At 39.2% G+C, this 21,094-nt stretch overlaps 2 protein-coding genes and 1 long non-coding RNA gene across 27 annotated transcripts in view; 1 reads left to right on the top strand and 2 right to left on the bottom strand.

Moving 5' to 3' along the window:
* Positions 1–7,400, bottom strand: part of LOC139794805 (uncharacterized) — a 68,013-nt gene extending 60,613 nt beyond the window's left edge. For both annotated transcript variants that reach the window (XR_011725275.1, XR_011725274.1), the window contains exon 1: positions 7,056–7,400. This is a non-coding gene — a long non-coding RNA (uncharacterized lncRNA). The remainder of the gene's footprint in view (positions 1–7,055) is intronic.
* On the top strand, positions 5,156–9,822 carry SMLR1 (small leucine rich protein 1). The gene is made up of 2 exons (XM_071740949.1): positions 5,156–5,424; positions 9,026–9,822. The coding sequence occupies exons 1-2, from the start codon at positions 5,292–5,294 to the stop codon at positions 9,220–9,222; spliced, it is 330 nt and encodes a 109-aa protein (XP_071597050.1). The 5' UTR covers positions 5,156–5,291; the 3' UTR covers positions 9,223–9,822.
* A 5,769-nt stretch (positions 9,823–15,591) lies between these two features.
* EPB41L2 (erythrocyte membrane protein band 4.1 like 2) overlaps positions 15,592–21,094 on the bottom strand; it is a 108,029-nt gene continuing 102,526 nt past the window's right edge. For all 24 annotated transcript variants that reach the window (XM_071740927.1, XM_071740938.1, XM_071740922.1 and 21 more), the window contains 2 exons: positions 20,698–20,836; positions 15,592–16,874 (listed from right to left, as the gene is read on the bottom strand). In XM_071740927.1, coding sequence (XP_071597028.1) covers positions 20,729–20,836 — 108 coding nt within the window. In that variant the 3' untranslated portion in view covers positions 15,592–16,874; positions 20,698–20,728. The remainder of the gene's footprint in view (positions 16,875–20,697; positions 20,837–21,094) is intronic.

Here is a 21,094-nt window from a genome sequence, read left to right as displayed (position 1 = left end):
TATAGCATGGAAAATGGAACGACACATTAATTAGCATTTTCCAGGAATACATAACAGAGAATGGTATGTGCTCGTGCCATTTTATTCCATGTCACATTAATTGACTACTGGATATGTGACAAAATGCATTAAACTAACCATAGCTTTTGTCAGCAGTAGCAGATAAACTGAAATTTTCTCTCTCACAGAGATTTGTTTTCCTTACAGACATTGTGACAGAGGAGGAAACTGTGCACAGCCCAACCCCCACCTCCAGCATTCTTACTAACTTACTGTACTGTTCACTTCACTGTAAATTATTTTTGCCCAAGGTTACATCAGGCCTTGCCCCAGTAAATTTCTGATGAAACAGTAGTTCACCCCTATTTAAGCAGCATCTTGTCTCCCTGGCATGGGGCTGCAGAAGGGAGCCCTTTCTCCAGGGTAGCCATCTCTGCAGCAGGTTTGGCTTGCTACCAGGGAATCTCACAGGGAAAACTGGAATAAAGTGGATTCCAGACTTTTAATTAATAACTTTAAAAGAACATTAAGTTACTGGCAACAGCAAGATAGACACTCTGACTGCGGCCCTTGAGTTTTCAACAACTCCGGTAACTCTGAAAAATCTGGGCTTCTTTTTCCAAGTATGTCTAATAAAGATCTTGAAACTAAAATGCTGCCAAATCCTCAGCTGTCCTGAAAAGCAGCTGAGGCACCGTAGCTCAAATAATTTTTATGGCACACAAATAAGCTAATTTTCTAGAAATCATTTGTATTTGAAAGATGCCATTTCTTTTATTTTGCAGAGCCGTGCCTCAGATCTAATCCAGCTACACACCTGTGCACACTTAACCACTGAATGAAATGCACCCAGCATTTCATTGGGCCACCCAGTGTCACCTGTTCACAGGGGCTACAAACAACCTGTGGCACTGGGCACCCTTCTTTGCCATCCTTGCTGTGGGTGTCACTGCAGCAGCCTCAGGTTACCCAGGGCTGAGGTCAGGCTACTCAAGGAGCAGTGCAGGGAGATGGCTGGGGCATAACCAGCTCAGCCTCTTGAGCTAACAGGGCAGAACTGTAAATCCTTCTCTAGGTGCCTGCTCCCCATCCTCTTTTACCATGGGGAACTGGGAAGAGAAGATGTGCATTGGGTTACAGCTGTATGGTGACTCAAAACTGTCTGAGTTAAGGTAGGGTAGCCACAGTGATGTTGCAAGCAATCTCAGAGAAGTATTAGCTAACCAAGAGGTAATAAAAGGCATTTGTAATTGGGCCAGCTTAAAAAAAAAAAAAAAAAAAAAAAAAATCAGATTAGTTTTTTTTCAATTGCTGTGATTGTATCTATGGACCTTCACAGAGCGTTATCTGGAGCAGTCAGAAAGAGGGGAACCATCTGAATGTTGAATCTGTCCCAGTTTTCAGAAGAACACCTTTGTTTGTAGCTAGGTGAAAAATGACCTGTCAGTCAGCAAGCACTAACACAGCAAACTGCAATCAGAGCCCAGGCCTGGGTTATGGGCAAGACAGAAAGAGAGCACTGGGCTACTACCACACTGCTCCCAGTTGAATCTTGCACTGCCTTTCTGGGATACGAGAGCAGCATGTTGCTACACCACTCACTTCTCCACACTGCCTAAATGTTACATCAATATCCCTCTTTACTAATCAAGGAGGAAAGTACACCAGGAGGCAGCTGTGAGACATCCAAGAGATGGGATAGAGTTTGTTTTGCAGAGTTGATTTAAAAGGCTAAAGATACCCCTTCCATTTAGTTCACTGCTGCTTGAAGTCTCATGCTGAGAGCATTCATCATATGGCTTCTATAGATCTGTGATCTTGTAACACAAATGAGATTCAGTGGCAGGAAGGGACCCTGTAGGACTGGGTTATACAGGGAATAGGTCAAATAATCACTGACTGCAGGGTCGAATTTCCAGTCAAGGAAACATTATTGGTTACCCAGGAAAGGCAGCAGCAAGAAATAATTTTTCCTCACAAGCAGCAGAAATTGCAATGCCTCATTTTCTATAAACTTATATCCTTTGCTGCTATAACCCTTGTTATGGCAATAAATCCACTGCTGGACCCATGCCCCTTGTGACAACCATACAGAGTGAGTAGCATGACCAAGGGGTATGGAGGCAGTGAAGCTGTGAACAGAGAAAATGGACACTATCAGCTCCTTTTATTATGGAAAATGCAGTGGTCAAAGGGCAAGGAATAATCAGATTTTTTTCTTCATTGTTGTAAAATTATACTGGAAGCAAGAGAGATGTTCGCAGCAGCCCGTATCATGATGATTTAAATAATAATGTATAGGAAGTACTACTGCCCACTAACTATTTTAGTTTGTACTCAAAAAGAAGGCTCATCCACTGGTATGACTGCCAGTGTTGATGCTTCTGTATGGAGAGATTAGTATTTGCCTGTACAGATGATTAATAACAAAGCTGAAATTTAAATAACCTGTACTGAACAGAAACACTTTGAAATCAAGAAGCCTGGAAGAGGGCTAGAAGTTGACTGAGTAGTTTTGTATTTTACTTACACTAATTTTTCAAATATCTTTAGCATAATATTGAGGAGACTAGAAATCCATCATTATCATTCCAGTGCTTGCAGGTAACACAAATAAAAGCAAGGCAGGAAGAATGTAAAGACTGTCCAAACAGATAAAGAACTGGAATATAAATAAGCTTCTTAATATGGCTTATGCAAAATAGCTGTTACTCTCTTAATGAGATTACAAGTTTGTTTGATAAAGGCAGCCACAACTTCAATACACTTAGACATCCTAGGGTGCTTGAACCAGTAATACACAACGGGCTCATTAAAAAGTAATCACTTTTCTGTATCAATAAAGCACACAAGTGACAAAATCAGGATTTGCTGCAGGGTTCTTAAATGTCATCTATATCCACGGGGCAGTGGCTGCGGGCAGTGCTCCTGGTGAGGCCATAGCAAGGCATGCACTGGGCAGCAGTGCCAGTTCCATCTCCTGCCTCACTCTCCTTCCTCATCAGCCCCTCATCACTGCCTCTCCACAACTTACCCACCCTGCCAGAATTCTCTTGTGGATGCCTACAGGATCAACTTGATCAGAAAGTGGATCCTGCTTAAAAATAATCTAGTTAGTACCTTTCCCTCAAAGCCCAGAAACAGCTTATGCAGCTTTTCACTGGATCAATAAGTTAAGCCAATTTACTTTGTGAAGGCACAAATGCTTGCCCTAGAAAGGCAAAAAACACCCAGAAAATAGGCAAAGTAGGAGAGGAAAAAAACAAGGTAGAAATTGATGTAAAAAGTGCAGATGCTCAAAGGCTTGATGCTAAGTAACAATGCTGTGTGATGTGGGCCATTTGTGAAAGGCTGGGTTACCTATAAGAAAAAACATTGCAACATTTCCAAAGCAAAGTTTTACATCTAGAATCAAGATTAACAGGTCATCCCTAAGAATTGTCCACAAATAATCAATTTATTGGGTTCTACAAAGGTCATGGGAGGAAATTGCCTATAATGGTATAGACACCAAACTACTTGATCTAATAACCGTTAGCAAATTCAGGTTGAAAGGAAAATAAAAGATTTTTGTGTTCTAGTGGAACATCCAGGAGAAAGATAAGATCTAAATGGTCATTTAACATTTAAATTTAATAAATTTAATTCACTTTTCAAGAAGACTCTTAGCTTGATAGCCCAGGAAACTAAAGACCTTTTCCCATTCAAAATGTGTCTCCTGAGCAGTGGCCAGACCAGAGGACACTGGCGGGAATATCCTGCCCTACAGACTCAGTTTTCACCCTGGCTCACAGATAAACAGGAGTCTGCTCACCCTGCCTGTCTGTGCTGGGAAGCTCTGTCCTTACACATTGTTGCCTCTTCTTTCTACCATAATTAGAGAAATATTGACTTTTAAAAAAAAGATTCAGTCTTACAGCAACATTTTCAGTGCTTTCCCTGAGAAAGAGCAACCTCAGCTCTGCCAGTTCAGCTGCCATGCACATTGGCAATTTGCCTTTGCAGAATGTGTGCATCTTGGTTAGTGCCCAAAAGGCTCTGAAACACCTGCAGTAGCCAGGGTTTGGGTTTGGTTGGTTTTGGTTTGGTTTTGATTTATTGTGGCTGAGTCTTCACAGGTAGATCTTACTCCTTCCCCTCAGCTCCAATAGGTATTTCTTTGCCTTTTCACATTCCCTAGCAAAGTCATCCAGAAATTTCAAGGGAAATTTTTCCTTTGGAAACTGTGATTGAATGAAAATAGTCACATACACAGATGAGAAGTTAATCTAATTCCTTCTAACAAGGTAGGTATGATGTTCATCATTTCTAATGTCAGTTGGCAAGTTTTGGAAACAGAAGCAATTTCAAGTTTGAATGAATCCATTTGTGTTCATATTTTATGTAAATAATCAAAACAATACAGTTGAAATAAAAGGTTTAGTGGCTCTAAAATTAACGTTCCTTAAATTCCATTTCACGGGAAATTAGGTTTCTAATTCAAGCCAAAAAAAAGGAAAATTTTGCAACGGGTGAATTTCCTGGGAGCCAGAAAGGGAACTTTTGGCAGGTCAGCCCCTGTGCTGGGGGGTAGGGTGGGGAGGGGGGCAGAGTGAATAATCAGTTGCTTCTTTCCAACCCCGTTGCTTGAACTTTTAAAAGGTTGTTGAATTGTTTGCCACATCTGGCTCCTCCAAAATCACATAGTTTAATCTTCTCGAAAAGAGAAACCTTCCTGAGTTTCACTGTTCTGCAGCTGCTTGTTGGAAAAAAATGTTGTTGGTACAGCATCCACTCGGCCACTTGCTGCTTGTCTCAAATGTCTGCTCTTCAGAGCAGACACCTCATGTATGCTGCATGGTATTTATACAGGGTCTTCAGCTCAAGTGAGCATTTCAGATCCATTCAGATCCATTTCAGAACCAGGCCAGACCATTGTAAAATTAATAATATATCTAGAGAGAGGGTGTTTATTATTCAGAATGGCCTGCACAACATTAGCATATGACAGAACCCGTAAAAGGCAGCAGCCTGGTGTGTTAAACCCTGCCCAGCCCAACATATCCAAAGGGTTCAAAGCCCTACATTGCTTGAATATGCACTTTTAAACTTTGTGGTTGAGTAACTCTGCAAGTGAACTCCAGACCCACTGGGAATCACAGGCCTACGCAAACGAACCAAAGTCCACAAAGAGATAATGGCCCGAGCAAAGGGCAGAATGTGGATGCAGAGAAAAAAAGGAAGAAAGCAGAATAAATAAGCTCCACACCTGGAAATCTGAAGGATCTTGCTCACCATTGCCACAGAGAAAAATGAGAATGACTTACGTACTTTCAGTGTTTTTGAATGAGCTGCCTGGCTATGTTCTCTTTGCTGGGATCTTTATGCCAGTGACTTTACTCCTGCTGCTGTTAATTGTCTACTTCAGGACCGAACTACTGGAAGGTGAGTCAGGACTTGGGGACAAAGAGTGGGCAGACAGACAAAATTTCTTTTTCAACAGGCTACTGTTAGGCTTCTACCACTAACTAAACTTAAGAGACTTATGATTGTAAATAATTTATACTGCACTTTAGACCACTTCCCACTTAAAAAAACATTGCAGAAATTTGTTTAGAACTTAGGTTGAATCCACACTTAAAACTCCACATTTTTACATGCCATATTATAGAAGATTTTACTATACTACACTACAAGGGGCAACCAAAATGAAGAAAAAAAACAGGGTAGTTGAAGTGCAGACAATTTTCCTCTGTGCTTTCACCATGCAAGTATTCAGTGAGACAGGTAACAGCATTTACACCCTGCAAGTATTTTGTTACAGAGCACACTACTGTGTTCATTCAGAGGTATGTACTTGCTTCTAGTTTGTACCTAAATGCACATTTGCCGTGTTATCTTTTCTATTTTAAAACCAGCTTCATACTCACTTCAAAAATCAATCTTCAGGGTAAAACCCAAACAAGAATCTGCCCCACCCCAGTAAGCTCAGAGCAAGTGGAGCACACCTGGGTCCTGCAGTCTGGGGCTGTTCACACAGCCTGACTCATCCTGCACAGAGGCTACAATCATAGCAGGCAAGGAGTTTCTTCTAGAAGTGAAACCCTTGTACATCACACCACCCAGTTTTAAATGGGATGATCGTCATGCCTACCAGATTTCAGTTTCAGCTGCAGCAGCAGATTCACTCTTACTCTCTACTAAACTTCAGGTGCTTCTTGATGCAGCTTTGTGAGAACCTTGCCTGGGACAATGGTCCCACATCACACACTCTATGGGTTTCAGCTCTAGCAGCTCACCCACAACCTCAAAAGCAGAGGCAGGCAGGGCTATCCTGACCACAGGATAAGCTGAGGTGTCTAAGAGCCAGAGATAAGCTGGCCAGAGATGCATTAGCCCAACAGTAGAAGGCTAGATTTATCCACTAGTTCAAAGAAAGGGAAGAACCTTTACCTAGGCTGTCAGATCAAGCACTGTGATTTGTACATTCATTAAGCTTGCCCTATTCTGCAGTCTTCTGAAATCCTGACAACTGGAAAATTTAACAGTTAGAGAAGGAAGACCACACATTCCCAGAAATGTATAAAGATTACACTTTCTATTTTATATAGCATCTCCAGGCATTTAGACCCCAGGATTTAACAGAGAGGAAGAAGGGTGCCTGTTGGCATACAAGTATACACCAGAAGTTACCTTCAGGCTAGTAAAACCCAAACATTTCCTGTTAAACTTGTGCTCTCAGGTACTAAATTAATCAACCAGGGAAACCTGTTCTTTGTGCCTAACCCAGCTCTGCCTTCAGTTATAAATAATCATTAGAGCAAGGTGCTGACAGTTTTTCACACTCTAATAAACACACAAAAACCCCATTGTGGTGCCAAAACATAGTGCAACTGTGTATCTATGAGGGAACAGGAAGGCTAAGTATTGAGAGCTGTGTCTTGAAAAATAAGCTGGTAACATTATTGTATTAGACTTTGGATAAAAGCAGGGATTCTCCCATTCATCATCTCTGTGTCCAGACAGACATCAACTATTATGAAACAATACTGAGACACTACTGAACTCTCTCTTACCTGGAGATGCTCTTGCTTTTCTGTTCCAGCCTGGATCAAGTGATTACAGATCCCATCAGTTCAGGTGTTTTGCTGAGGCTCTGACAACACTTTCATGGAGCCAGATGTTCACATTCACTGCTGACACAGGCTGTCCTACCCTCTTCCACTGTCACCATATCCTCCTTAGCTGCTCTTTCTGCAGGTCTGTAAATCATCTGCAGAACCAGATGCCAAATCCTGCTTCTTTTAAAGTAAAGAAGTTTTAGCTTTCCATTCCTAGTGAGTTTAAGTAACGATTTCCAAAATTTTCTGAAATTAGCAATCAAAGCTTTAAGAGAGAGGTGAATGAACAAGCTGGCAAACTAATTTGCCAAAGGAATATTGCTTTCACAACTGAGAAGGATGCTTTAAAGGAATCATCTGGCTGTTCAGTGCCTGAGGTAAGGAGATTCTCAGCTTGCAGATCGTAGGTCTAGTGGTTGAGACTATCATGAGGATGCAAGATCAATTCCTCTCTTATCTGATACTTTGGGCATTGGCATCCCAGCTGTAGCCTCTGGATTTGAGGCTGACAGAGCTCAACCTATTGATTAGGTCTCCAGTCAGCTCACACACATCATCCCAAACAACTTTCCCTGCACAGGCAAGAGGAGCCTGCTTCAGAGCATAAGAAAAACAACTAAACACAGATAAGCCTGAGAAAAGACTCCTTCAAATCCCAATCCTCCCTCTCTGACAATATCTCAGAAATTCACAGAATCACAGAATTTTGTCAGGGCTGGAAAAGACTTCTAAAATCACCGCATCCAACCATTAACAGCTCTTCCTCCAAATAAAATATTAATCAACTATTAATGCCCACTAGAGCATGTCCTGAAGTGCCTCATCTACAGTTTTTTAAATACTTCCAGGGCTGGTGATTCCACCACCTCCCAGGGCAGCCCATTCCAACATCTACCTATTCTCTCAGTAAAGTCTTTCTACTATCTAGTCTAAACCTCCCCTGTTGCAACTTCAGGCCATTTCCTCCAATCCTATCATTGTTCACTTGAGAGAAGACGTCAGCACCCACCTCCCTACAACCTCCTTTTAGGGAGCTGTAGAGAGAAATACGGTCTCCTCTGAGCCCCCTCTTCTCCAAACTAAACATTCCCAGTTCCTTCAGATTCTTCCTAATAGGGCTTGTTCTCGAGTCAGCAGGTACCTATTAGGTACCTATTTCCTTATAGGTGTCATTAATTTTTTCTTTTTAATAAATCAAATTTACATTACTAAAAGTAAGGCTTCCTTTGTCAAATAAGCATTTCATTTTTCTCTGTGCAGCACAAAAAGTAAATGTACTGAAACCCACCCCAGTAAAATCCCTTAAAGATTCTTTAAAAATAAAACTAAAACCAAGAAGCACTACAGCACACATTTGTTCTGAACAACCATCAATGACAAGAGAAGCTAAGATTCTGTTATATGGTAAACAGGCTAACAGGCTCTCTCCCCAACCCCCAACCTTTTTTCTGTTCTTTCTGCTTCTTCTATCTCTCTCCAAATACTCTCCAAGCTTCTGACAACACCAGCATGTTCTGAGGATGCCAGGAAATGAGGGCAGAAATCATCTGTCTGTTCTGTTTGTACCACAGGCATCATGGGGAGCATCAGGACAATTGAGGCTCTCATGGCACTGCCACAATACAGCAGAAGGTGAACTGCTGACTGCTCTCCTTGCCATTGTTTAGGGACTTTATTCTGGATTACAAATTAGAAGAATATTTCTGTTAGTGTCAACAGGGTTTGTGTCAGTGCTTCACTGGGCAGAGGCACAGTCCCAGACTCACATTTTCCTCTGGACCATAAGCAAGTGATACTAGTGTGCTACCTAGGCACCTTCAATTTAAAAAGATTGTTACCGATATATGCCAGCTTCTTTATGAAAATTCACCACAGGAAATTAGCATATTCTTACAGAATTTTGTGTTGTTTGGTTTATTTTTCAGTTAATAAGGAACTGGCCAAGGCCCAAGACCCCGGAAAGACTCACCAGAATTACTATGGCCAGTGGCAGAAACCCAGGAGGCCTTGCATAAAGAGAAAAAATGCAAAAACTGAAGGACATTTAAGGGTACCTCGCATCTCAGGAAGCAAGATTAAACCTAGAACTCAGCTCTGCAGGTTTCAAAATAACCAGCTGTAGATAAATACCACAGAGGAAAACAAAACGGAGAGAAATTAGTGCTGCACTGTACAAATGAAACAGCTGCTGCAGTTCAAAAAGGTCTTTTAGCAGTTTTGCTTTCTCACATGAGGCCGAGTAAGCAGTACTTTATGCAACTCCTGGGACACCAGAGACCTCCTGCAATGTACTGACTGCATCAGTTCCCTTCCATGATGCAGGATTTGAGGGGAGGAAAAGCACCTTGCACACTGCCCCTTCCCTGGCCTACTGAGAATAAAGCTGTCTAACAAGTTCCTGAGAAAGCTGAGCTGGCTTATATAAGGCAGGCAGTCTTATTCAATTGAAGATACATAAATAGCAAGCACTAACATCTAGGAAATCAAGAAGGGAACACTTTGTACACTTTGGGAAGATTGTGGGGTTTGTGAAGTTTTGTATAGAATTTGGAAGCAAAGTGGAACAATAATGGGAAACAAAAGGACTGCTCTCTGCTGACTGACCATGCCAAATTCTGAAACCATGGCAAGATTCATTCAGTATTCCACAAAGCAGCTATCATTCCAATTTAAGGACAAACTGATGATTTTTCTAATTAAAACCCCCTAAGTACGGACCCTTTTTTTTTGTGTCACTTGTCATACATTAAAATTCCTGTTTCCCCCTCACATGATCTGTAGATGTACAAGCTGTAGAGCACCTCTGATTAGCCATGGCAGACAGCCCACAAAAATGCAACTCAAACTGTTTTAAAGTACTGTTGCCTTTTGACCTTTATTTTTTTGATTCGTAGTTTAAACTCAAACTGATGAATAATGACAACTGGCTATCATTACTGTCCCTGGTCTTGGCTATCAATTGCTATCTACAATTGCTTTTCATTACAGATGTTTGTCATCATCTGCCCTGCAAGAACAGAGCAGAAAATGCTCTGAGATTGTGTGATTTTGCAGTTTTTGTTCTCATACACTAAGAACTTCTTTAAATCATTTTATAAAAACGCTAATGAGGCCATGACTACAGTTTTAAGAAAGTTTATGAAAAGAAAACAGGATTCAAACAGCAAGTACTTTTACTATACATAACAGACCTCTAGTGCCTTTTAATACTATCCTATTTTTAAAACTACACAATTCAATCACACTGGTTTTATCAATTAAATTGTGTTGAACAAGTAAAGAGCCAATTGTTTATTACTTGGAAAGAGCTACCTGTTCACTTGTGCAGTAAAAGTAAAGGTTAGGTTACTTAAATTCTATTACCTCTAGTTAAATCTAGTAGTCTCTACTTAAGTTCCCCAAAGAATTACTTATGTTTCAAAGTACTTTGTAGTGCCATTTGAAATCAGCAGAGAGTGCTGGGTGGAAAAAGCCAGAAATACATTTAGAAGTCACAGCATTCACACGCACAGCAGAAGTTAAATACAAAATGGATGTATGGACTTTGGCTTCAAGGGAAGCAATCCTGTAAAAGAACCACAGCAAAACATGGAAGTAAAAACAAGCTTATCTGTCTTTAATGCAAAGTACTGGTACTTCCTTTACACCTCATACCTCCAGACTTGACTGTAAAGGCTGAGAGTCTCATGAGGTCTTAATATTGCCCCACTTCTACCTCCAGTGAAGTCTGCTCTTGTACTTCAAGGGCTGGCACAAAGCAAACAACCTAATGCTGCTCTCATTGAAGGATCCATCATGATCCCATGAAAACAGTGATAATGGTAAAGAATGTGATAATGCTTGATTCATTGCTAATGCTTCTAAGGTTAGATCTATGCCATTATGTAAAAAAGTTATTATACCACATTAAAAGTGTATTTATGAATGCTTGTGACACAGGGACTGAGACACCAAGATGCAATAAAGATTCTTTACAAAAGTCTTAACTTATATAGCTATTATTAACAGAGGTACACAAGCCTGTTGCCTACATTACACAGCTTCTTCAGTTCTTTGATGTTCCTGTAGGCTGTGATGTTAAAGATCAAACACACCACAGGTAGTAGAGAACCAAAAGTTAAAGCCAGGTATAACACGGTGTCTTAAGGAGAGAGATCTGCATGTTTGATTCTAGTGATCCACCTCTGCTTTACAGCTGTCTCACCTAGAAAAAATGACACATTATCAATCAACCTGACAGATAGACCTCCTGCCATGACTGCTCTGTACCTCCCCAGAGGATTGTTGTTTCATCATTTGCTAGTTAAGTGTCTGACAATTTCCTCAGCTGGTATAGATTCTTGCAACATGCAGCCCCTACTGCCAACAGACTCAATATCCTGTGACAGAGAACAGTTCTGTTTTCCTACATCCACCTTAGGTAACAAGTTTTTCCTTTCTAAGTAGACCAGAAGGTTTGAAGTGAAAAAATGCATTTTTTTACCACATCAGTGAAACTACTGTTACCTGAATACATCAACTTCTGATTTGGTATCCTTAGAGAAAATATGTAAATACTGTGCAATATATTCTTTCCTCTTTTATTAACCACAACCTACGTAATCTTTTGCAGAGAAGTTGAGCCAGCTGCTGCAAAGAATTTACTTTTCACATTTAAGATGTTGCCAATAGAAAAGCACTGACCTTGGTTACTGACCAGAGGTTAAAGGCACTGTAAGACACACACAAAATTAGAAATAATCATTCACCCAAGAAAAGATTGGCCTGGACCACATATAAAGATACAGAACTTATGTTTAACAAGGCTTACCACAACACAGAATTGATTTTATTGGTTTCAAAAAATGACTGAGAATAGTGGGATTTAAATAACTGAAAAAAGTATTATCACTATTTAACAGCAGTTTACTGTGAAATGGTGATATGGATACTGACTAGGCTATAGATACACTGCACGACTTTGACACAACTGCTTATTGAGATGTAATTGCTAGGATGTAGGAGGATCTGACATTCAAGATTCACTAACATGTCATGAAAATACTCAGGTCTTCCTGTTTTCAGTTGAGTTACTGAATAGTGTTAAGAAATAATCTGTTTTCACATTACCAGGATGAAACACATCATAGTATCTCACACAATTCCTTCAAAAAGGGAAAAATATATCTATTTCAATAGCACCATAAGTCTTTGTCCAGGTAAATTATAAAAGCATTCCCTAAATGTAAATGAAGTGTCTGCAAGGAAATAATTTGGCTTCAGTTATTACCACCGAGGAGTCCTCAGCCTTCCTGTCACTGGAAATAACGTGAAGCTGGGATTCCTCCTCCATGCTACATCCTGTAAGCTTATGCTTATGCTCCTGTAAGCTGTATGCTTAAACATTCTTGCCTCTGATTGCTACCTTTTAATTTCCAAGAACAGAACTTAAACTTTCAGCATTTAATAGGTAAGGCTCAGAGAAAGGTGATGAAAACTGTTAAGTGTCTCTTCTTGTATCTGCAGTGGTGCTGTCAAATGAAGCTAGCACAGCAGTCAGTCAAAAGGAAAAGGTGTTTATTTTTTTAAGACCTGTGGCACACTGAAAGACCTGCCAGAGGAATATTTTAAAAAACAACTAGTCAAAAGTCCAGAGAGACAGAAAAATGTGAAAGTCTGATAGAGCAGAAAGCCTTTGAAAACGGCAGGAAGAACATTTGGGAAAGTACTGCTTTCTAGGATAGCACTTAAACACACCCCTAGGTGACACCCAGCAGCCTGAGACCGGAATCTGGGAGTGCTGGTCATTTAGCCCAGCCCAGTCCAGCCATTCATACACACTCACCTCCAAAACCTCTTGCAGGATTTGCTTCATACTAAACAGAATAATTTAACACTCCAGTAAATCCAAGTATCTTTTTTCCAAGTGCTGTGTAAAAACTCAAAAAACTCTGAGCAGCTTGAAAATCAAAAGTTTCCAACCTTCCAGAGCAGTAGTTGGATATGCAGTGCAGGATACCAGTTTCTGCAAGAAGCCCACTTCCACAGTTAAGATGCCCAAATGCTGAGGAGCTCCCACTGCACCCCAACCAAGGGTACACTTAAAGTTGCCAGTTACCAAATCTCAAACTCTGGATTTTGTTCTAGTATTTCATGTATTCTGCTCCACCGTCCCGGTTTGGGCCAGGATAAAGGTGATTTTCTGTCTTGTACTTTTGCTTTAAGCTAAGTCTCTTGTAAGTAGCTGCACTTGCTGAAATTAACAGCAAGTTTCTCAGTCAGTGTCTGCTTCTGGGACTGATAACACTCGATGTTTATAGTTACAGCCAGAGACTGGTGTGCAGAGCCAAGGACACTGCTCAGCTCTGAGGAACATCTTACACTCTGGAAAGAGAAAAGCAGTAAAGAGTCCATACCTGCAGCCCTCCTTTGGGGAGGAACGGACAAGATAGATGACAAAACTGACCAAAGGGAGTATTCCATCCCATACTTGTCATGCTCAGTATAAATTTGAGGGATCATGAGGGTCAAACCCCTTCCTGCTTCCCCTTCTTCACAAATCCCTGTTTGCTTTGGCATCCTGGGAGGATTCTATCCGTTCATCTGCCTGTGGTCCTGATCCGTGCCAGCCCATATCTGTGTGTTCCTGCCTCCAGCTCCTGACTGCTGCTGACTCCAGGAGTCCAGCCTGGACTTTCCCAGGGCTGCCCTGCAGCCTCGGTGGTGACGGGAGAGTTATTGGGGGAGAGGGGGGAGGAACATGGTATCAATTTTCCTGTATATTTGTATATATTTAGTAAATTTTTTCCTTTTTATCATTACTTCTTCATTAAAGTTGTGTAGTTTAGTTTCCAACCCATAAGTCTCTCTCCCTTATTCTTTCTCCTTTCTTTATCAGGGAGGGAAGGGGGATTAACAGCATCTGTCATTCAGTTTAATTGCCAGGCCAGTGTTAAACCCTGACATCCACATATTAATGACTTCTGTGGCCAAACTAAAAGCCATTCTGTTTGAGCTGTCATATAGAATACTTCAAGAAACGCTTTATATTGTACTTGTTGATTGCTTTGAGCAATGAATCTTTTGTTATTGTTGTTTTTTAAACAGTCTGTTACATGGGTTGCTTGTTTGTCTCCTTTATGAAACCTTAATCTATGAATCAACCCATAGAACAATTCCAACATTTTTATGAACCCTTAGATGATCATGATTAAAAAGATGTATTAAGTATTTTTCTGTAGGACCCCCATGACTCATTGGTCTAAGTATTTACACAGAATTAATTACTGAAATATCTTCTCATTAAAAGGGCCTGTAATTGTATTTGAAATTGCCTATGTACTATAAAGCCAGCTTGTGAAGTGCCTTGAGAACAATTTCTTTTGTTGCATGTTGCAGTTTTGCTATAGATGTATTAAAAATGTAACAATGAGCATTCACCAGAATTGCACAATATCCCAGAAAACTCAAATAATTAAATAAAATCAGAAACTGCAAAACTTGAATATTTTTAGGACTGATCACACTTGGGGCTTATGTTCTTTGTGTGACAACAGCTGTTTAATTTGTACATGTTTAATTAATGGAAGTAATAGCACAACTATGCTGACCTGAAAGCACTATTAATTTTTCCCTGACTAAAGGTCCCAGTTAGTATTTGAAGAAACACAGCTCTCAGTGGAAGTAATGTTTTCAAGGATATTATATTTGCAGGTTTAAGGATTCAATACAATTGCATTAAAAACCAATATTGATCTAGTGTCTAATAAAAGAGGGATCCAAATCAATAAGGAATTGAAGTAATATGCTTTCCTCCCAACAACTGAATTCTGCAACTAATACCACACCACATCACAAATACCAGAAAGATTTTATAGAGCTTTTTCTTAAACACTTCTGTATGAAAAATCCATTAGGAAATACTCTTAAGTGTATGTACCCCTCCATTTTGACCTTCACTTACATACTCCAAACTTGCCACTTCCTTGACAAGAGTGCCACTGATGCACAGTGTTATGGTAGTGTTCACACCTTAGGAGGCTGGGTGGGGTTCTCTTCCCTTTTTTGAAAGGCAGAACATGTCTGTTTTTGAAGAAAAGCAGGTAAGATTGGTATCTGATATTTTTCCAGAGAATATGGGATGTAATAAAGAATGCCTGTATGCATACAGAAATCAGTATCTTGGTTACTGTTGTCTTATGTTATCCAAATAACGTGAAGCCAAAACTATCAGGAGTTTCTGTTAAGCAAGCACACCGACAGATGGCAGCAACCTGAACTGAGAATAGCACCAAAAATACATTGCTCACAAATGAAAAAGAACGTAGTGAGAAGTGTTATGATCTGTTTTGTTACTTGAAGAGCATCGTAGAGTCTAACTCAATGAACTCAGAAACTCTAGTAACCCTGCAGGCTACTTTTCAAGGTTCTGAGGCCTCTAGAATTGCAGTTCTCAGAACTGACTTGGTCAATTTAAGTATCTCTCAAGTTTATATCTGAGTGCCAGAAGTCATACAGAGAATAAACAACTTTATTTTATAACAGAATTACTGAAAGCAAAATATCACTTAATACAACTTCAAGCTGCTATAAATCTAATTTGGCCTTTCAACTATACACAGAGATGACAGCAAAAACAAACAAACAAAAAAAAAAACCACCCCAAAACAAACCCAAACAAACAACCCCCCCCTGGAAGAACAACATAAAAATAAACTCCAAAATAATTAACAAGTTTTCTCAATGGCAGTCTCAAATGATGGTACTGTCTTATTACTTTAAGAAAGGAGTCGATCATACACTCTTAACTCAGTATCCTAAAAACCTGCATTAACCATTAGATGAAGCATCTGAAACATAAACCTTCTCAATAACAGCAACGTCAGCTCTAACATGGAGACAGTGAAGTTTAATAGAAAGCAAGCATTCTATACATGTATTCAAATAATGGAAGTGTTGAAGTTTGGACACAGTAAGAAAAAAAAGCACTAAGGTTTTAAGCTGCCTAGATCATCTCTCGTTGGAAGAAGACAAAGAGATTTTATTCTTCCTTCTTTCCTTATCTGGAATGCTGCAGACAGCAGAACATCTGCAAAAAGTTGAGCATTGGCACCCAAGTGCAAAAAGAACACAGTGCTCAGTCAGAAGAAATGGGTCTGCAACTCCTTCTCCTCTATAGACTGCCACACCATCTCTGCTCCACAGAGTGGAGGACCTTAGAACAGAAAGAGTTACAGAGATATCAGTATAAAATTTATCCAAAGAAATAAATCTCTTCAAATTTTAGGAAATGCTGTATTTTTATAAAAATCTTTGTTATGTGATACCATATATTTACCTGAATAATCTGAAAAAAAAAATTCTGTAAGTTACTCCAGTAAAAGATTTCACTTGAAATATTTGGAAAAAACTAGATCTAAATTAGTAAAGATCCCCTTTCCTGCACAATTACCACCTCTTCCAGTGAACAAAGCTCTCCACACTTTTTTTTGTTCACTTTCATGTAATTAAGAATCAGCTTCAAAACCACAAGTATTTGTGCAAAAGAAGATCATACCCTCTAAAACTTCATTTTAAAAAAATAATCTAAGATTGTTAAGAAGTGGTTATAAAAATAAACAATAAAGACTGTAAGGAAATATAGACCAAAGATGTTAAAATGGAGTTTGGTATTGGCATTTAAGTCTTGAACATCTGGTCATCATTGTTAGGCTTGGTGAATTCAGTTGAGTAGTGATGACTTGGAATGATTACAGTTCTTCGTGGTCATAATCATGGTCAGTATAATCTTTACTTCTGGAAGAAAAAGGAGGAGGAAGATTACATAAGCATTCATAAAGGATATTATGTGGATGTCAGATCAGAGTAAAAAAGTCATTTTTTCATACAGGTTATTCTGGGGGAAGGTTTTTTTTCATAAGAAACTGGCAATAACTACAGCCCTCTTCAGTAATGATGTAAACAGTAACTCGGTTTCTGTCAACACTTTTCTTACTTTAGGGTATTACTTCCCTCCCCACAATTGTCACAGTACTTTAATGGTCACCTCTTGTACAGTTTACTGAAAATTTTAATCCACAATCTAATACATAAATTAAAAAAAATTAGTATTATTTGTTCAATTAGTAACCCCTCACAATCTTAGCATAACATCTCTCACTTTTATCAGAGAACACAAGTCTACAATATTGTCATATGCATCATGGCAGAGCTTTCAGCACCCTATAGACACCTAAATCACAATTCATGGCATGACTCCATTGCCTAAACATAATCACCTAGAGCTGTTCCTGCAGTCCCACCTGCCCTTCAGTTGCTGCTACAGGAGGGCACAGGGCTCTTGACAGTCCAAGCTGCAGACAGATATGCAAGACACATCAGGTGGCTCGTGTTTAGGGAACAATTTTTTTTCTTCATGTTTAAATGAAAGGTATCATCAGCCAAACAAGTCATCAGGTCTCAAATACAAGAGCAGCACGGTGAAATGTCATCATATTAGCTCTTTTTTACTCTCGAGCATTTCAGACCAAGATCTGTAATGCAATTGGCAAACTCAGACAAGAACTTATGGCACTCAATATATTGGAAACATCATTCCACGATGTATGTATTTTTAAAAAAGAAAAACATCCTCAGCAGATGGGAGGAATTCTTTGAATGTTTATGCTGCATAAAATGTTCACAAACTAGTTAAATATTCGATGAAGGAACAGAAGCAATTTTGCAGCTGGTCACTAATGTAGGAATGCAGTGCAAACCTGCCAAGTTTGTTTCTTCCTACCATGCCAGTCTCTCCTAGAAAGATGCTGTCACTGCTTAATAGGATGGATTATATTGAACACCAATTTTAAAGACAAATTCTGGATTAAGGTAGTATAATCAAACTAGCACATTATGCACAAAATGTAACAGAAGAGGCAATCCCTGCTACCAAGACCTTTAAATTCACACTGTTTAATCATAAATGAAAAAAAAAAAAAAAAAAATTACATATTAAAATAGTAAATCCTTGCAAAACAAAATGATCTGTTCTGCTGTCTCAGTGAATCTTTCTCGTTAGGTCCTGCCATGTAAATGCTGAAAAAAATCCAAGGAGGAGAGCTTGAGTATACATGTTTAATGTTGCTGTGTGCCAAGGGACCAGTGAAATTAACTAAACCAGAAGCATTATCCTTGTTACAAACTCTCTCAAAAGTGGTGTGATTTTCTCCAAGTCTTTTTGGAGCATTCATATCATATGAATACTCATCCACACATCCCTATCTCCCATTCAATACAGTTCCATGTCCTCTGAAAACACATCTGGACCATACATACCATTCCCATTCTGCGTCACTAAGCAACAAAGCTACTAAATACATGAGATTGAACACTGAAATAAAGGTAGAGATTTGTACAACCTTATCTTTGTTGACTTTTCCTCAATTCTCTCTCCCTTTGTTATTTCCACAGTCTATAGCATTATTAAGATTAGTAATAATTTTTGAAAGGATTCATGTTATAACATTAATATCCAGGTGTCTGTTGACCTAGTATTTCCAAACTTGGTCCATGTTGCTTTCCTGATTCCTACACTTAGAAGCAAAAATTAATTCCTTTTTTGAAACACACAATCTGATCAAAGCAAAATAATTTTTCAGCTCAAACTTAGCTCCACTGTGATGTAAAATCTTGAGCTTCTTGGCAAGATCAGAGGAAAACTGCCTAAAAGATGATTTATAAACTCAGATAATCAAAACAAACATTGTAGTGCACGAGGCCAGGAAAGGAAACTGGAACCACTTAGATGGAGAAGGTGGATAACTGGATAGCTTTCTTTCTGCAGGCAGAGGGCAAGTATCCTATTCTTGCCCTCCTGGACTTCTCCACAGCATTCAACACTTGCTCTATGCAGTGCTGCACTCCTATCCAGATGTTCAAGAAAAGCAAGACCCTTGTGAGTAGATGGAATAAACTATAGTCTTTGGTCTGTACATTTCAGCTTCAAATATGCATCTGAGATCAGTGACTAGCTCAGGAAGACTCAGATGCCTTGACACTGGTCCTCTTTCATAAGTAGCATCCAATAGGTGCACTTCATACCCTCTCAAACTGATGCTTGCACCTTTTCTCCTCTGCACCACAGAAGTGACACTTAAGAGTGAAATCTTTAGCACCAGGGAAACTCAGGTACAGCAATAAAAGTATTTCAACAAGAGAAACTGTCAGCATAATGTGAAATACATCCTTCTCTCTTTCTAGTATCTTACATCAAATTTGGAATCATAGGTGTCTCATTTTTCATTTATTCCTGTCACTTTAATAGTCCTCATGATACCTAGATGTCTCCTGAAGCTGTAGGATGCAGTTTATGACAGGTAGACTCCTTTGCTAAAAACCTTTATTTGATACTAAGGGAATGCATGCCTAGAACACTCTTTCCACAGGCTACAATCACCATTTGTAGAAATCAACAAGGAAATAAGAATCATGACAACTCTCTTTTTTTCCAAAAATATAAAACTTCCTCTACCTTGACTCCCCCTACATCAACATTGATCAAAATGCTTAGTAAAAGCTAAAAAGTTGGTCTGAGAGCTTTCCCTTTTGGGATATGCCAATAACACCTCTGCTCTTGTAGTTTAGTACACTCATCAGCAGACATGAAGTTCTCTCAAAAAAGGATTAAAACATTGCTTTTGAATTTTTTATTTATTTTTAAATCTCTCCCTTATTCAAAAGATACCTTTCCTTGAACCTGGTCTACAATTAACAAAACCACAAAGTCTGAAATATCTGAAGCTTGAAGTTTCATGCTATCAGCCAGTGTGACACACAAAGGAAATCTGAAGATTTATATTCGCCAACAGTTACTGAGCTTAAAGACATTAGCCTATAACCAGTGCAACAGTGGATTTATTCAGTGTTCAGTCTGATTTCTCTATTGAATACAACATGAAGCAGAACAGGGTTGGGTAGGTTTCATTTTTGTTGTGGTTTTTGTTTTGTGGTGTTTTTTGGTTGTTTGTTGTTTTGTGGTTTTTTTAACTTCTTTCTAGAAATGAGAGCCTAAGAAAATGACATTTCTTAAAACACCTTTCACCTGATAAGAGGCTTTAACACTTGACCTTGCAATGCATTTACCTCCCTGCCTGTGAAGATGATAAAAGGTTAAATATTTCCCTGTGCTTGGGATTCTGCTGACTAAATTAAAATTTCCAAGTGTGCCCTCTCACTACCAGGAACTGTACACAGTCTTCCCACTAAACAAGCCAGATGTAAGGCCAGGACTGTAATTGTACACGTAAACAGAAAAATGTGACACATCCTTCATATTTTGCAGAAATAACCCAAACTCACTTCAATATAAACTACGTCAACTGGATCAAAAATCATAGGAAATGCCATGAGAACACTGTGACAAACAGAGATATACACAGGACAATTTGTGAATTAAGTTTATGTCATACTGTACTGGAGATAAAAATTCTTACACTAACTAGTGGTGTTACCATTAGTACCTGCTTCAACTCACCATTTTCTGACATCTCTCAAAGAACCCCCATATTTTTCAAGCCTTTTATTACAGAATACAACAAAATTTATGGTAAATTTTCCTACGTTAATTACCTAAGCTTACCTTAAGTATTTGCTTGATGGCATTTTTGAGTTTACTCTTCATCTTCCTCAGCAAGTTCAGTTTCTTTGTGCACCACAACTCTTGTGACAGACATGTCAGGGTGCTGTTCTTTGGCTTCTTTGATTGCCTGTGCCAGGGCCTGCAAATGTATTTAAAATATGAAACTCAACAACAGCAAAAGGACATTTATGTGGCTCCAGAGAACATGAGAGTAGGACTGGAAATTTTTGCTATCATTGTTCAGAACTCTAAATTCCTGAACTTGAGGGTCAAGAAACAAACAAACAAGAAAAACCCTAAACCCAGAATATGCAGCCAAGCAGCAAATAACAAAACCAAAACAAAAAATTCAGCACAAAATCAAACCTCAAAACACAAAACCAAACAGCAAAAAAAC

This window comes from Heliangelus exortis, chromosome 3 (genome assembly GCF_036169615.1).
Source record: "Heliangelus exortis chromosome 3, bHelExo1.hap1, whole genome shotgun sequence".
In the NCBI taxonomy this organism is placed as follows: domain Eukaryota; kingdom Metazoa; phylum Chordata; class Aves; order Apodiformes; family Trochilidae; genus Heliangelus; species Heliangelus exortis.
Note: the sequence above shows the minus strand (reverse complement) of the source record. Positions and strands in the feature narration are given on the sequence as shown.

Bases quoted from the DNA above. Each gene is read 5' to 3' on its own strand.
- SMLR1 (XM_071740949.1), top strand. From the start codon at position 5,292: ATGAGAATGACTTACGTACTTTCAGTGTTTTTGAATGAGCTGCCTGGC. The intron at 5,425-9,025 runs GTGAGTCAGGAC...TTTATTTTTCAG, and splicing joins CAGGACCGAACTACTGGAAG to TTAATAAGGAACTGGCCAAG.